This window comes from Phyllostomus discolor, chromosome 12 (assembly GCF_004126475.2).
Source record: "Phyllostomus discolor isolate MPI-MPIP mPhyDis1 chromosome 12, mPhyDis1.pri.v3, whole genome shotgun sequence".
In the NCBI taxonomy this organism is placed as follows: domain Eukaryota; kingdom Metazoa; phylum Chordata; class Mammalia; order Chiroptera; family Phyllostomidae; genus Phyllostomus; species Phyllostomus discolor.
In genome coordinates, this window is record NC_040914.2 from 64,023,529 (window position 1) to 64,040,431 (window position 16,903).

Here is a 16,903-nt window from a genome sequence, read left to right on the forward strand (position 1 = left end):
TCAAAATGCCTTATCAAAATGCAGTATTGCCCCAGCTGGTGTGGCTCAGTGGATAAAGTGCTGGCCTGGGGGCTGGAAGGTCACTGGTTCGACTCCCAGTCAGGGCACATGCCTGGGTGGCAGGCCAGGTCCCCAGTTGGGGGCATGCAAGAGGCAACAGATGGGTGTATCTCTCTCTTTCTCCCTCCCTTCCCCTCTCTCTAAAAGTAACTAAAAATCTTTTTTAAATATATAGTGTATGAATAGGTAAAGAAATTGATAAAGAAAACAGGGGAAAGATAGTAAGGATTACTGATAATAAAGTGGGTGGAGGGGGTATAGACATTAATTATACTATTCTTTCTTCTCATTTTACACATTAGGAAACTGGGGCACACAACATGTACATGATCGTCCATTGCTAATAAGTACATAATGTGCCTGGCACACAGTATGCATCTTTGTGAAAGTTTCTGTTAAGGTATCTGTTAACTCTCCCAACTACTGTTTTTCTAGGTGAGAAAATGGGGCCTCAGTGGGGTTTGGTAACTCTCAAGGCCGACTCCAAGTCTGTGCTCTCCCCTGACCCTCGGTGAGTCTGCAGTCACCAGCTTATCCTTGGCTGAGATGGTCATTCTCCTGATACTATCATCTCTCTACCCCACAGCCTTCCCCGTGCTGGTACGCCTGGCTCAAGGGAGTTAGGGAGTTACCAATCGCCACCATAGAACCCTTGCAGATTTTGCCTTCTGTAATCAAATGAGACACTGGCTGGCCCTCCTGAGTGGCAAGCCACCACTGAAGAGCAGAGCCCTCTCCCAGATGGATCCCAGGCCCCCATCTGCACTGAGAGCAGAGCCAAATGAACCCCCAGTGCCCTGCACACTCAATTTTTCTGCCAGAATGGACACTGAGATCACACACACACACTTATATGCGTACATGTGTATACATATGTATGTGTGTGTATAGGTCTGTATATACATGTGTGTATATACAATGTTATATATGCACATGTATATATTACATTATACATATGTATATGTGTATGTATACCATGTTTTTCAGACCATAAGATGCACCTAGGTTTTAGAGGAGGCAAATAGGAAAAAAAATTTTAAGCAAACAATGTGGTAAAATATTTAATAACATAAATAACGTAATATTTCACCAATGTAAATGTAAACAGAACTCAACAGCAGCATTAACAACCATTATCCCTCCCAAATTTGGGGTGGGAGTGTGTCTTATAGTCCCCAAAATATGGTACACATAATACACACATATATTACGTATGCATTTATATATACACATATGTAATATATGCGTGTATCTCCTCATCCAAGGATGTTTTTATTGATTTTAGATAGAGGAAGAAGGAGAGAGACAGAAACACATCGATCAGTTACACACCGGGGATCGAACCCGCAACCCAGGTATGTACCCTGATCTAGGAATTGAACCCACAAGCTTTTGGTGTACAGGACAATGCTCCAACTGAGCCACTTGGCCAGGGCAGCAACAGTGCTTTTGTTCTTTATCATGCTCTGTATCTCTCTGTCTTTTCCCAGCCAGAGAAAACTCTGCTTTTAAAGGGGCCCATGTGATTAGATTAGACCCACCCAAATAACATCTTATCTTCAAGGGGGTTCCTACCTTAAACCATTTAACACAGCTTGGTCCTGGGAATGCTGTTTCATCATATTCATAGGTTCTGGGGATTAGAGCGGGGCATCTGGGGAGAGGAGGCATTTTAGAAATTCTGCCTCCCACAGGGCCTGAGAGTAGGTGGAAGTAACTGTATCAGTGCTGGTCTCCTGAGTCTGATGGTTGTACTGTGGTTGTGTAGCAGGAGGTACTTGTTTGCAAAAAATCCACACTGAAACATTCAGGAGGAGGGGGCATCAAATCAGCAGTTCACTCTCATATGATTCAGTATTTAAAAAGTTGTACTATTCTTGAAACATGTCTATATATGTGTATGCAGGTAGACTAAAAAGATAGATAGCTATGGATACATATGTTCATATACACAAAGAAAAATATCTGGCAAAACCTAGAGAGATACAAAAGTTAACCGTGATTACCTCTGGGAATTGGAACTATTTGAAGCGGGGAAGAGGTAGACAGCTTTTATTTGAGGGACTGTACTGTTTAAATTTATTTATGAGTAGGTGTTACTTTCCTAATAAAATAAGTCTTTTTTTAAAATCTTTTAAAAAATCAGGAGGCTGTCTGCCGGTTTCTTGGCAAAGAGTGAATGGGTAGAGGGAGGGCCAGGCTGAGGCCAAGATGAAAAGATAAGGCAACAGGACACATTATCACTGTAGCAGCCAAGTGCCTCTCCAGCGCTATGGAGAAATCAGACTTACAATACAATCTGTACTACGGGGGTGGGAACAAAGGTGATTTTCGATTGGCTGTGAAGGCGTGCCAGATATCAACAGCACTTCCCAGACAAGGTTTGCAACTTCTCTTCACTGTGTGCTTTTCCATGTTAAAAAGATCAGTGTTTCTCTATTTCTTTAGTTAATGACTATAACTCTTTAGCCTCTTGTCTAGCATCTTCAAGCACCTTGAATACCTGTCTGCCCAATGGCACCCCAACTCACATGACATGTGACTTTAAAGCAGGGAAGCAAGTACATTTCTTGTGATGGGTTGGACTGTGTCCCCCCAAAATTGATACATTGAAATACTAACTCCCCAATACTTCAAAGTGTGACCTTATTTAGCAACAGGGTCTTTACAGAGGTAATCAGGTTGAAATGAGGTCACGGGGGTGGGCCCTAATCTAAATGACCAGTGTCCTTACAGGCGGACATCAGGACACAGGCTCAGAGAAGGAAGATGATGTGAGGACACAGGGAGAGGACAGTCATGCCCAAGCCCTCTGATTACAACTCTGCCTATGTTTGAAATGTTTTCAAAATAGTTAAAACTTAAAATAAATAAAAATAGAGATAGAATGTAAGAGATTCAAGCTCCTGAGAAGCCCACTGCAGAACCCAAGTAGCAGAGGCCTGGAAGGACCTATAGTGTCTGAAGCCAGTGGACCTTCCAGAAAGGGCTGAGGTTTATCTGGATTTCAAATGGCTTTATTTTGTTTCCATGATTCCCCACCCCCCTCAAATAACTAATGTTCTTGCAATGTCAAAGAATCCTGGGATTTACGTCTGAAAAAAATCCCAAATGCAGTTCATGGTCTAAAAAGTCCTTGAAGAAAGCCTGGTGTTCATTCTGGTGACCCTCACAAGTGACCTTTCCAGTCCGGGCTGGCCTCAGAGAAAGGGCTCTTATCTTTGTAGGATGTGGCTCAAGCCAGAGTCCTCCCTCTCTTGATCCAGCCACAAAGGCTTGCCTGATTCGGTGGGAAGGTTCCAGATGAGGCTTCCCACAGACAATGTCCTCACCTCCGATGATCTGCACCAATGGCATCCGTGACTCTGGTGAAACCTTGCTCCCTGGACAACAAGAAAACAAAGCAATTTCAGCAAGTGATGAAGAATGGGCCCTGTTCTTACCAGAAGCCCACATTCATCTGGGCTCTATCTGCTCCATAACTGTACCTCCTTCTCTCTCTTGATCCCAAACACACACCTCATGCCCCTATATACCATGTTCTATCCAGGAATCCAGAGGCACGAATGCCCAGGTCTTCAGATCAGGAAGGTGGTCGATTTTAAGTATTGACAGCTCCGTGACATCAAGCCGATGTACTGAATTTATGAGAACTCCTCAGGCTTATACACACCATTGCCTTGGAAGTTAACCTTGAATTCTTTGACATTGTCCTTATCAAAGAAGCAACAGAGTAATTTCCCCCTGCATTCATAGTATACCCCTCAAATCCTTTTTGCATGAAGAGTAAATATAGAACAATAGGATCCTTTGGATTTGAGTCATTCTGAATTGATACCACTTTAACTTCGGTTTTAAGCCACACGTGGCCCCACTCACTTCAAAAGGGTCTCCAGCTCCCGCTTCACTCTGCCCACCACGGGTGGCCCCCAGTAGGTGAGGGCCGTGTACAGCTGCACCAGGCAGGCCCCAGCCCGGATCTTCTCCAGTGCGTCCTGCCCGCTGCTGACACCGCCAACCCCGATGATGGGAACTCTGCCTGCAGAGAAACACAGGACAACACCATGAAAAAGGGCAGATGATGTGAGAACCAGGGGCTCGATTTGGCTTCAGCCCTCAGCCCACCCGCTGAATGCAGTAGTTCAGGGAACGCCGATTCTGATCACAACCCCAGAGCCCAAACCACACAGAGATCTGAAGACACGGGCACCGAATCCTTACCTTGGGTGAGTGCATACATCTCCCGGATGGTTTGTGTCGATAAGTCCCGGAGGGGCTTCCCACTCAGCCCTCCTGTTTCAGAGCGCAGGGCACCCTGGAGGCTGGTGGGGCGACTCACTGTGGTGTTCGTGACAATCAGTCCATCAATGCCCAACTGCAGTGTGAGACAGAGAAAGAGATACCCAGTCATGGTACTCTCGGACTTGGAGAAGCTTCCCTGGGGGTCTGAGACAGCAGCCAGGACAGGTGCCCACCCCTACAGCCCCTGGGATCAAGAACTACCCCAGATTTCACTATGCTTCTTGAACAAGCGTCAGAGCCTCAACATGACAACAGCTGCCATTATATAGTGACCACCCATAAAGTTTCACTAGAACAGGGTTATAATCCTTGTAACAACCCACTCTAGAGTGTCCTGTCCAAAGTCCAGGTAGTAAGTGGTAGAACCAGGATTTGAACCCAGGACTGTTGGGCTTAGTCTGTCTCCACTACTCTCCTGTGACAAAGACCTGGTGTTGGCATGAAGACAGATAATGTAGGCATACCTCAAAGACATTATGGGTTCAGTTCCAGACCACCACAAAAAAGCAAGTACGCAGTTTATAAAAAAACACAACACCCATGAAGCACAACAAAGCAAGGTATGCTGTGCTCCACCCTGACCAAGCCTGGCCGGCGATGCGAGCACATGCCTGAAAGCCCTTGCTGGATGGAGAAAAGGAAAGAGAGTAGGGAAAAAGCATAAGAAGACTCATTCAAATATTTATTCAAGCCTTCGCTGTGTAGCAGAGGGTGAATTAAGTCATGACAGATACCAAACCAGCCCTCAGTATCACAGAAAGGAAAGCAGAGGCTGCCATCTGGGCTAGCCTAGCTGGCCAAATGGTCGCTGCCAGCAATGAGGGGCAGACAGACGCTCCCGGCCCCACGCTCACCTCTCTCACCACACTGGCAATATCCTCCTTGTCCTGGGCTGTGAGGTCAGGTGCAATCTTCACCAGAAGGGCCGGCTTTTGCGGTCCCTTCAGGGCATCCCTCTCCTGCAGCACCTGCAGCAACATGTAGCCAGAGATGGGGACCCCTGAGACCACAGCCACAGATCAGCGTGTTTTCACATCTGCCGTCAAACTAAAGCATGAGCAATTTCTGCTTTTTGGAAAACACAGATTCACCCCATCAAGGTGAACCTGATTCCATTCTCTTGAACCAAGACATCCCCAAGATTGAGTCCCTAATGTAGCCACTGGCATCGGCTAATATATAATGGCTTAGTTTAGACTTTTGTTCACAGAAGAAATAGTAAGCCTGTGTGATTAAAAGTCATTTCATTCATTCATTCATGGTAGATGAGCGATATAGTCTCTCTTGCAGACATTTATTGTTTAACATAAGGGACAGGTAACTGAGAAGTTAATTACTACTGAGCATAATCAGTAATATGATAGGGACTTCGAGGTACAATGAGGGGCCTTAACAGGTTCAGGTGTTAAGGGCAGTTCCTAGATAGTGAAGCTTGGCCCTAGAGAATGCACAGGACATACTGGAGGAGCTGGGCCTGGAGATGTAATTTCCCACCTTGGTCAGAAGGTGGCGCAGCTCAGCCTTTCCCTGAAGGCTCCGCAGCCCTGGGGTGTTGGGACTGGACACGTTCACTACAAGGTAGTCAGCCAAGGGGCCCAGGACTCGAACTCCCTCAGCGTAGTCCGAGGCAGCGTCCACCGAGGTCTTATTCTTCCCCAGGTTTATTCCCAGTGGCAGCCCACCTGCAAATATCGCTGATCAAGATTTTGTCCCCACACATCATTTCCTTGACATGAGCAGCCCATGAACAGCCTTATAGGCCTTCCACCTCCGATGAAAACTTCCAGCACCAGCTGACAAATACTGAAATACTGCATGGTGCCGCTGCCTGATGACCAGGAAGCAGCTCACCATCTTGGTCTGCATATCAGTTCGGGCAACCACTAGGATGTTTTACTGCACTGTGCCCTTGTGCTTTTTAAAAATTTAATGGAAAATGGAAAAATTCAGAATGCAAATACTAGTGATTAAAAAAAAGGCAAGACTTGTACAAGGAGAGACCCCCCCAAAACCGGAATTTATTTATAAAAGATTGTGTATTTATGCTTACATGTTTAAACTTCAGTCACTTTTAAAGTACTAGCCATTTGATGCAATACACCTATCAAGATGTTTTTCCACTGCTCAGAACAGTTTTTGAACTCGTCAACTTGGATGCTTTTTAGTACTTCTATTTTTTGTTTCACTCCTTCCACACAGGCAAAACATTTCCCTTTGAGGACTTTTTCCATCCAGGGAAAGAAAAAGAAGTCGCTGGGGAGCCCTGGCTGGTGTAGCTCAATGGATTGAGTGCGGGCTGCGAACCACAGCTTCAAAGATTCGATTCCCAGTTAGGGCACATGCCTGGGTTGCAGGCCACAGCCCCCAGCAACCACACATTGATATTTCTCTCTCTCTCTCTCTCCCTCCCTCTCTCTTTCTCCCTCCCTTCCCTCTCTAAAAATAAATAAATAAAATCTTAAAAAAAAAAAAAAAAAGAAGTCGCTGGGGTGAGATTGGGTGAATTGGGAGAGTGGGGCACAGGGGTCATGCCATTTTTGGTCAAAAACTGCTGAATCCTCAGCATGGTGTGGGCAGATGTGCTCGTAAATCACCCATCCTGAAAGGGGCAAACATGCTGAGTCTTTAAAAACAGTTCACTGAAGCTGAGCACCAACAATGCCAGCTGGTAGAGTGATACAAATGGGTTCCTAGAACACTCACCTAGTGGGGGAAGCCTGTACTACAAGGTACCCACCCTCCAGGAGATAATTCCAGTATTTTATTATATTTACTAGAGATAAATGTAATAAAAATGAGAACAGACAGAAATCAACAGGCATGTCAGAAGGGGTAGCTGGTTACTTTCAAGTGCTGCTCGCTGGACTTGGGTCGAATGACTGGGTGTGCAGTTGTGCAGAAAAAAACAAAATTAAAGGCTATGTATAAAATACTCAGAAATATTTTCAATTATCATGCCTAAAATGTAGAGGTATAACTGTTTTATACTTTCAGTTTTCTGAAAAGGGCCTCCCCCGCACAACTAGGGTGACCGCACATCCCAGTGTTCCCAGGACAGCCCTGATTACTCTTCAGCCTGGGCATATTATTGTACTGACGCCTGCCCACCTTTCACTCTCAAAAGTGTCTCAGTTTGCACAGTAAGTAGTACAGCCACCTTATTTAAAAATCCATTGGATTATCACTTGACTTGCATTTTAAACTTGCAGAAAAATATATTTCAATAACAGGCTTTCTATGAAAGCAAGGCATTTTCTTCTAAAATGCCATCTTATCTGCAAAGGTCAATGGTATGTTGATGGTACCAGCTGTTTTTCTATCTGATGGTTGGGAAAAGACCTGAAACATCAAGTTAGCTCAGAAAACTTGTGCTAGGTCAAGGGGAATCAAAGAACATCTAGTCCTGCTAACTACCTTCTCACACCCTAAATTTAGTCACCCCTTTATCATCAACTTGAAAGTAAATGAGATTTATATAGCTAATTTTTTTGTGTTGGGAGGTGGACACGGTTAGAACCCATTAGACAAAGGTTACATAACATTGTTTCCCAGCTTTCCAAGTGTAGCACCCATCAAGACAAGGGCATTTGTAAGCGCTCATTCTTTACCACACAAGTAAACTGGCTTGAAAGAGAGTATCACTTTCACGTAGCCTAATGGATCTTTCATTACTAATCATCTGCCCACACTGACAAGATTTTGAAGTCAGACAGAAATTGCTGAATTACGGTATTCCCAAAGGGCACCACAGCCTTTGCCAGCTCATGTTCCTTGCCATGGTGCTAGCAATAAGCTGTCTTCAAGGCTTCTAGCTCCTGGTAAACACTATGTGCAGAGCTCGGCTATAAAATTTTGCTTCACTCCAGTGAATATTAGCACCAGAGTAAGGGTGAGGGGATGGGCAAGGGAGAATGGGGGGGAAAGCTGGCATACAGAGGACTGTGAACAATGAAAAGGAAAGGGAGGCAAGAGGCAGGAAAATATCACAAACCATAAAAGTCATGTTATTATCTTCAAAATTCCTTATATGGCAAGGTCTGTAGTATAGCAGGGTACGGTCTATCAAAACCAGGGATTTCCAAACAAGGTCACTTCCTACTTCCCCAATCAGAGATTCCTGACAGCCTCAGCCCTTCGACCTCGCTTGCTGAACTGACTCCAATAACCAGATTCATCTCATCTCACCACCAAGGTATCTAGTAAGACTAAAACCTCCTGGAGGGATTTACAGAATGATCCAACAAGGAGAAAGGCTGTGGCCCCAAATAACCCCAGAGAGCGCCTGGGAAGGTATGGTGAGGACAATGCAGCAGCATGACCACTAGGTGCCTCCTGAGGGACGGCAAAGCGGAGAGCCCCGGGGAATAAGCAGCATCTCCAAAGGTGGCCTTCAAAAACCACGGTGTTTCTGAACTCCCAGGTGCCAGGAGTAGTTATCCCTGAGTGGGGAAGAATGTGAGCAATCTTAATTTTCTTCTTTATGCTTCTATGTGGTTACTAACACTTCTAAAGTTAACATGCATTATTTATGTAACTGGCAAAGGGACACAGAGCAGGACAAGGAAGATGATGCTTGAGCCCGGCCCACGCCTTAGCTGCCTGTGCGACCACAGACAAGCCACTCTGCTTTGCTCACCGCCAGGCTGCCCAGTTCAGATATAACACAGGTTACGTAACAAGGCAGGAACTAAGTGCATCTTTGATAAATTGTGAAATTCTGATAAAATCTCGGACACTGTGGTGGAGCCAGGAAAATTCCTCTAGGAAAGGAGCCCTGAGTTCTGTAGTGGGTTGTTTTTTTTTTTCTATTGCTCAATCACGTTGATGTCATGGGGAGAGTTCCTGATGTTTCTCCCACATGTGTCCTTCCAAGAAGTGAAGAAAGCCTCTCTAACGCAGCCCCACTTTACCTTCTGTGAGCCTGGCCTGCATCTGCTGTCTGGCCCGTAACCTGTGTTCCACCACCGACAGCCCATGACTGTTAAATCCGTATCTGTAACACACAAGCAAATGGGGAACGGACAAGGTCAGGGCCCGCAGCCAGAAGGCAAAGACTTTGGGCCATGGCTCCATGGCCCTATGTATGACTTTAAAAAACAGAAAAGGAAAAAAGATGAAGTCAGTTTTTAAGACCTCCAAGGTCTAAACACCCCTGGACCTCCTAGAGAATTTGTCAAACCACTATCAAACACAAAGGGAAAGATTAAACTTTGCATACAAGCCATCCAGCCAGCTAACATTGAATACAGCCCGGACTTGGCTGCATAGCTGCCCCAGACTGTCTGGGTCCAGCCCGGACTCCTCCTTACCTGTGCTGGGAGCCGTGACCACTCTGACAACCCGGTCTTTCCACCATCTGCCTGTGCTCCATGAATGCACCTCCTGCAACCCATCCTCCCATTCCATTTCCCCTCTTAAAGTCATCCCCTCTTCCTGGCCCAGATCAAATGCTCCCTCTCCTTGAATAAAGCTCCCAGCCACAGATGATTCCTCACCTCTTGGCATTCACTGAGGGCTTCGTACTGGTCTTTCTCCTGGCTTGGGGTGTATATGTATGCTTAAGTTCCCCTACCAGGTTATAATCTTCTTGAGGACAAGGGACATGTCTTACCTATCCATCACCCTGCCACTACACATTCTACAAAGGCAGTGACCTCATCTCTCTCGTGTATGTCTGTGTCCCCAGCCCCACTGCGGAATGTTGACCTAATGGGCATCCTCTCTCCCTACCTCCCCTGATACTGAGTAAAAATGGAAATGACTCTTTTCCCAGACCACTTGTAACTGAAGCATGAACATGTGACTGGGCGTGGTCACCAAGACACAAAGTAATGTCCACTGGGGAGCTCCTGGGAACCCCTCCCCCAACCCAACCCTAGGCTTCCTCTTCCCTTTCTGCTCTCGGATGTCCACATGGGAGGACATGCTGCTTATAGCTGGGGCAGCCGCCTTACAAACAAGGGAAGGCCTAGAGAGGTTGGACCAGAATCTTGACTTTGCCCTGCTGCCCGACGCCCTCTAGAACTGCCTGCTACACCTGGTATGAGAGGAAAATAATAACAAGCGCCTACTGTTTAATCTGCTTTGTTACTTGTGGCCAAAAACACCTAACATACAGTGGCACATGCACTGGTTGACTAAATGAGTAAATTCATCCATTCATTCAGTAAGACTTTACTGAGCACCCACTATGTGCCTCACAGAGCAAGAAGGCTGGACACACAGTGCTCCAGAGCACAGGTGCTCCTCTCTCAGTCACTCCTCGTCCCCAGGACTCTGCCAGGCATGGTCATCCTGGCACCTGCAGGGACTGGACGCCGTGACGATACCGCCCCCAGCCTGCAGTACAGCGGGAAGATCCATACTTGATCTCCAATGCTGGAAAATTTCCCTGAAATAAGCACAGTAAAGCGGGAAGTGGCAGCCTAATCAGCTTCCCATAGGTCAGTCTTCCAGAAGGCCATTCGTGGCCCCATAGATGCCTCTCCAAATCTCCCTAAGGAGGTTCTTCCAAACTGTGTTACCAAAAGGACCACCTTCTTCCTTCTCTGGGTTTGCTGTGGTGAAAATTGCCCAGGATTATAAAGAGGACCATACACATTCTAGAAGGATCTCTCTTACTGAAAGCATGTATATGTCGATTATTACATTTTCCAGTTTACTAAAGCCTTGAGGGCTGTGCTGTTCAACCCAAGAGCCTTGGCTCCACGTGTTACTGGGCACCGGAAACGTGCAGAAGAGCACACACTGGATTTGGAAGACTTGGTCCAAGGAAAAGTAGGCAAATACCAAACTGGCATTTTTATGTTTAGGGGATGTTAAAATGATACTTGGAATATATTAAGTATTTAATTAAATAATGTAATAATAAATTACAAAAAACTAAATAGAATATATTACTGAAATGTATTTCATCTATTTCTTCTTACTATTTTATCACAGCTACTAGAGTATTTTAAATTACGTACATATGGGGCTTACATTATATTTCTACTAGACAGTGCTGGGCAAGGGCAATGGAGTAACAATGTAGAAAAAGCACAAACTCTTTGAAAGCCAAATAAGCCTACATCCGTACCCAGGCTCTCCTGCTTATGATCTCATGGTTGTAGCTAAGTTAGGTCGTTCTCTGAGCCTCAGTATGTATGTATACACATTAAACCAAAATCTTAAAACCTGCTCCTGTGCCTGGTGCATAGTAGATGCTCCACACGGTTCCTGTACATACCCAATGACAGAAAAATGTCACATCACATGACAGAAGAAAACATCCCGAGTGCCCTGCTAGGAGAAGGCATCCCTGTTACCTCTATGCCACTCACCTACCTGTTAATGACAGCTTGGTCCTCGGGCAGGCGGAAGACTCTGGGCCTGGGGTTTCCTTCCTGAGGTTTTGGGGTAACACTGCCTATCTCAACAAAACCAAAGCCCATCTTGTAAAGTCCATCCACAGCCTCCCCATGCTTGTCAAATCCTGCAGCAATTCCCACTGGGTTTCGGAACTTTCGGCCCAGGACTCTCACTTCCTAGAGAGAGGGAGACAAAGTCAGAGGTACACAGACTATCCCAGTGTTTCTCAAGGTGTGGTGCCCGTGCACCTTCGTCAGAGTTCCACGTGAGCTTGTTAAACATCCCTTCTCCAGACCAAGGAGTCAGAACCTTTGGGGATGGTGGGGCAGAATGGGGCTCCGAGCAAACCTCTTTCTTTTTTAAGATTTTATTTATTTTTAGAGAGAGGAAAAGGTAGGGACAAAGAGAAGGAGAGAAACATCGATTGGTTTGCCTTTCACATGCCCCCAACCAGGGACCTGGCCTGACCTGGCCTGGCCTTAGGCATGTGTCCTGACCAGGAACTGAACCAGTGACCTTTTAGTCTACAGGACAATGCCCGCCTCACTGAGCCACGCCAGTCAGGGCTGAGCAAATCTATTTTTAACAGTGCTCTCCAGGTGATTCTGATGCTTTTGGGAGTTCAAGAACCATTAGGTTTTATCGTCTATCACCAAGACCGAAAAGAAAACAATGTTTCCACCATGGGTTAAGGATATGGGTACGTCTTTTCTAGTTATGGTTAACAGTCATCCCTTCTTATCCTCGGTGGGAGAGTGGCTGGTTGGTGCCAGCCTCTAGCTAGTGCTATTCTGAAATAGTGTCAAGCAGGAAAATCCTTGAGTCAGCTTAGAAAGTCAGTCCCAACTGTGCTCCTCCTCTGCCAGGCTGATCCCAAGCCCCAGCGATGACCCCAAGGCCCCTGTGAGGCACTAGAGGGAGAAAAGTGCTCGGCTGGGCAGAAATGATCACTGGGCTCCAGAACCAGGCTGTGGTTGCAGATAGGTTCTTCCCTGTCAGACACTGGGGAGATTCCAAATTGTTCTCTGGAATGAGAGTGACCACTGCTCAATTACTGTCAGCTCTAGCCTGACTCCTCAGTAATTCAGGATTGCTGCCCTGATGGAGGCAACAAATCCAGTAGCAAGACAAATACTTTAAAAGGCATGAAAGAGCCCTGGCTGGTGTGGCTCAGTTGGTTGGAGTGCCATTCCATACACCAAAAGGTCATGGTTTCAATTCTTGGTTGGGGCACATACCCAGGTTACAGGTTCAATCCCCAGTCGGGGCACTTATAAGAAGGAAAACAGGTAGATGTTTCTCTCTCATATCAATGTCTCTGTCTCTGTCTGTCTCTTTCTCTCTCTCCCTCCCTCTCTCAATGAGAAAAAAAAACATCTTCAGGTGAGGATAAAAACAAAAAACAGGTGTGAAAGAAATCAAGAGCTATCAAAAAGCTAGCAATTACCAATAGAATATATCACTGATAGCTGATGTGGCCAGGAAATCCTTTGCCAAAAGTAACAAGGGTCTCCCAGGGTGGCTACCATCTCGTCCTGTATGCAGGAGTAGAAAGGCTGCTCCAAGAAGACAGAACAACAAAAAAATGAAGGTGGAAGAGTGCACACAGCACCTCAGGGACTGTGAAACAGAATGTGTGGGGCTGGACCAGCAGGGCTTTCTGGAGGACGGTGACTGTCAACCCTGGCTGCATGACAGGAAGCTGTCAGCCTTCCCTCCCGGAGATTATGGTTAAATGGCTCTGGCACAAGGCCAGAGCATCTGTATTTTCCAAAAGCACCTCAGATGATTCCAACACACAGCCAGGGCTGAGAACCACAGAATCAGGGAAATGGTAGAGAGCTAACACTAGAACATTAAGTTGGGGTGAGATTATCAAGAGTGCTGGCTGTTGGTTAAGAAGTCTGGGCCACCGCTAAATAATGAGTTGATACAGGTGGGGACCATTGCTCAAAGGCTATACTTGCTCTCCATATGGGTGGTATTTAGAGGACATAGCTTTGTACCATCCCCAGTCATGAACTGACTTCCTTCCTAACCTACCCCATCTCTGCACCCCGCTCTTCATTCACTGCCGCGACACTGGGTTCCAAGATTCTGGCAGCTGGGGAGGAGGAGGGCTTAAAGGAAACAATGCTCTGATGCTACAGTGATTTCCAGGGCCTTTAAGTATGGTAAGTCAGGTAAAAATCCACATCTGCTCAAAACTGCAGGATGGGGAAGTGAAAGGGATGCTAAGACAAAAAGGGAAAATGCAAAGAAAGGCAGCTTTGATTTATAACAGTAACCCTTCCCCAAAGAACACTTCACGTTTGTTGTCTTCATGATCTCATCATTCTAAGGTCCCCCATTTGGTAAGAGTCCCTCAGATGAAACTGGTAGGGCTTACATGAGGATACAGATTCTAGAAGGATGTGGATTCTTCTGTTTTGTTCACTGCAGTAACCCCAGCACCCAGAACAGTAACAGGCACATGGGGGACCCATGGGTTAACGTGGGACTGAATAACCCTGGGATAGGTGTCTGTATGCCTTCCTCAAAGGTCCTGGCTGGACATGCCTATGTCACATTAGATGTTTAATGACTCTGGCATGTTTCCATATTTTGCAGAGATGAAGACTGAGCTACCTGATCTTAGCAAGGCAGGCCAGTGGCTGAGGGGACCATTGCCCAATTCAGACTCCATGGGTTTGAATCCTGGCTCATCCACTTCCCAGATGTGTGACTTCAGGTAAATCACTTAAGTCCTCTGCACCTCAGTTTCCTGATCTGTATAGATGGGGCTAACTTGGGATTCGGCTTTTCAAAGGCTCAGCTCCAGCTGTGAAAATTAGGGACATTGACCTTTACTTTGTATCGTATAAGGTGTTCCAAGAGCACCTACCAGCATGTCAGAGTCCTGAAATGTCGCACGAGGAAGGAGCCCCAGGGAGGTGACACGAACAGCCAGCCTGTGGGCTGACTCAGGGTCCAGCAGCCCCTGCAGAGTTGGCATCAAGTGTTCAGCGTAGAAACGCTCATCCCCGGTGGCCGTCAGGTAGGAGGCAAAGAGAAGTCCTCCACTCCCCAGGATGACTAGTGCATCCTGGACCCGCTTCTGAAAAGAAAGAGCCCATTGCCCATCAAAGCCAGGCTGCAGCACCTTCTTTAACACCCCCTCCCCCACACACAGAGGACATAATGACATGCCACATGAAGCAATGCCCCTAGCCTTCTGCTGACACTGGTTTCCTTCATTTCTAGTCTTGCCCACACGCTGGCCTCTGTAGTCAGAAGCTGTATCTACACTTCTGCTGACACACACTCATCTGGCCCTGAAGGACTCCAGGCCAGAGGTTTCAAGAGGGGTATTACTGCCCCCTAAGAGACATCTGGTGGACATTCAGGGGAATGCTAATAAATTTAGTGTGCAGGGATCAGCGGAGTCAGACATCCTGCATTGTTTTAGACTAACAGATGAATTGTCCCGGCCCTGTACAGCTGTCAAATGCCCTAGTGACATTCAGTAGGTAAAAAATGTCTACTCACTATCTAAGCCTAGAACCAAACTCTATTTCACCAAACAAACACAAACTATCTCCCACACAGCTTTCATACACATTGACTTTTCCTGGAATACAATTACCTTGTAAGTTGAGAGACTGTACTATTTTGCACAGAACATTACCAAGAATTGTTCCCTACTTCAGAAAACCCATCAAGAATAGTATGGTGCATTGCTTGGGGTGTCTGACAAACATACCTGTGGCACTAGAATTTCTAAGAGGCTTAGAAACACTTCACTATCTCACTATCTAGGTAAGTCATGACCTAATAGTTACACTGAAATACATCTTATTTTAAATTACTTTCACTTCTCTTTTATAGTCCCATTAGGACATTATGTTGACTTTTAAAAATTATACACAGAAAGATTATATGTAAATTCCATTTCAGGTTAATAAAGGGAGTTGCAAAATGTTTTGTTTTGTTTTTTTAAAGAAGCATCAGGTCTTATTGAGTCAAGAACCAGTCTCCTAGCTCCAACATGGTTCACAATACTTTTCTCTATCATTGCCCGCTGCTAAGTCATTCATTCATTCAGTCAGTCATTCATCAAATAGTGATTGACCTCTCAGAGATAGGCTAATCAGTCTGAGTCCCTGCCTTCATAGGGAGTACAATTTAATGAGGAGACAAATCAATGATCATGCAGACATATAGCCATGCAATTGCTGTGATGGAAAAAAAAGTATAGGGTAATGAAAGAACGTAACCTAATCTCAGGGGTAGAGAGAGGATTCCTTGAGGAAGTGATACTAACATTCAAAGGATAAATAGGAGTTAAATAGGAGGCAGTGACGGAAGGAAAAAAGTGGAAAGCCTCTTCCCATGGCAGAGGATGAGATGCGCCCAAGGAATGTGGGAAGAGGGAAGGTATGTTAGGAACGGAGGAGTGAAAGGATGGCTTATAAAGAAGCTGGGAAGAGGCACAGATCTTGACCAGAATAAAGGTTTTGGTTTTGTTCCCTACACAAGAAATGATATTTGCCTTTAAGGATCACTCCTAGCTATTAATCTACATCAAGTATTCGTTGTCTTACTTCCAGTCTCCAGGTAGGAACGCCCCTCAATGTCAATCAACAAATACCAGCAAAGGGGGCCCGCCCTAAAATTTTATATAGCAGGGTTGGGACCATGTCTTCTTGCAATTTCCTTACACGCTGGATGCTGCACACAATGCTCAGCGGTCATGTATTCACTGAGCGCCCCTGTGCCAGGTTCAGTAGGTTTGGTCCACTGCACTGAGCTCGTGCACTGCGCGCTGACAGTTTGGCATCTACTCATGCACACACGTGCTTTTTACACACTGACCAAGTGTACAAAAGCGCAAGCACGAGCCTTTGCAGAGACACACAAACGTGCCGGACGGGCCGACGCTCTCGGAGCGGCCTCTCGTCCACACTTCGCCCCGGTTACCCCTACATCCTCCCCGGGCCCTGCTCTCTCTAGGACTCTTCCTTGCCGACGGGAGAGCCCGGGTTTCCAAACTCACTTTCAGCAGTCTCCACGCCATGGTCTCTCCTCCTCCACTGGGCCCGCCTCTGTCTCATTTCCATTGGAGGAGATGGGGAGGGGACCTCTAACGCCCGCCCCCAGGGCTGCCAACTGACCAATAGTCAGGGAGTAGGGTGGGGCCGGCGCCTTTAAG

The 16,903-nt window shown here is 46.2% G+C and overlaps 1 protein-coding gene across 2 annotated transcripts; it reads right to left on the bottom strand.

The window, feature by feature from the left end:
* Positions 1–1,533: 1,533 nt before the first annotated feature.
* On the bottom strand, positions 1,534–16,809 carry DHODH (dihydroorotate dehydrogenase (quinone)). Of its 2 annotated transcripts, none has more exons than XM_036012128.1 (9): positions 16,748–16,809; positions 14,597–14,809; positions 11,689–11,888; positions 9,273–9,355; positions 5,857–6,044; positions 5,217–5,330; positions 4,282–4,435; positions 3,940–4,095; positions 1,534–3,443 (listed from the first exon to the last, which is right to left on the bottom strand). In XM_036012128.1, the coding sequence occupies exons 1-8, from the start codon at positions 16,766–16,768 to the stop codon at positions 3,965–3,967; spliced, it is 1,104 nt and encodes a 367-aa protein (XP_035868021.1). In that variant the 5' UTR covers positions 16,769–16,809; the 3' UTR covers positions 1,534–3,443; positions 3,940–3,964. The 2 variants fall into 2 exon arrangements, with proteins under 2 accessions (XP_035868021.1, XP_028357574.1); XM_028501773.2 differs by having other exon boundaries at positions 3,940–4,099.
* Positions 16,810–16,903: the final 94 nt, after the last annotated feature.

What these genes read in the sequence shown, in the direction of transcription:
- DHODH (XM_028501773.2), bottom strand. Translation starts at nt 16,768, where the DNA reads ATGGCGTGGAGACTGCTGAAA. An exon ending in GACCAAGCTGTCATTAACAG is followed by an intron (nt 9,356 to 11,688) that starts GTAGGTGAGTGG and finishes TGTGTGTTACAG; the next exon opens with ATACGGATTTAACAGTCATG. An exon ending in TTGCCAGTGTGGTGAGAGAG is followed by an intron (nt 4,436 to 5,216) that starts GTGAGCGTGGGG and finishes CTCACACTGCAG; the next exon opens with TTGGGCATTGATGGACTGAT.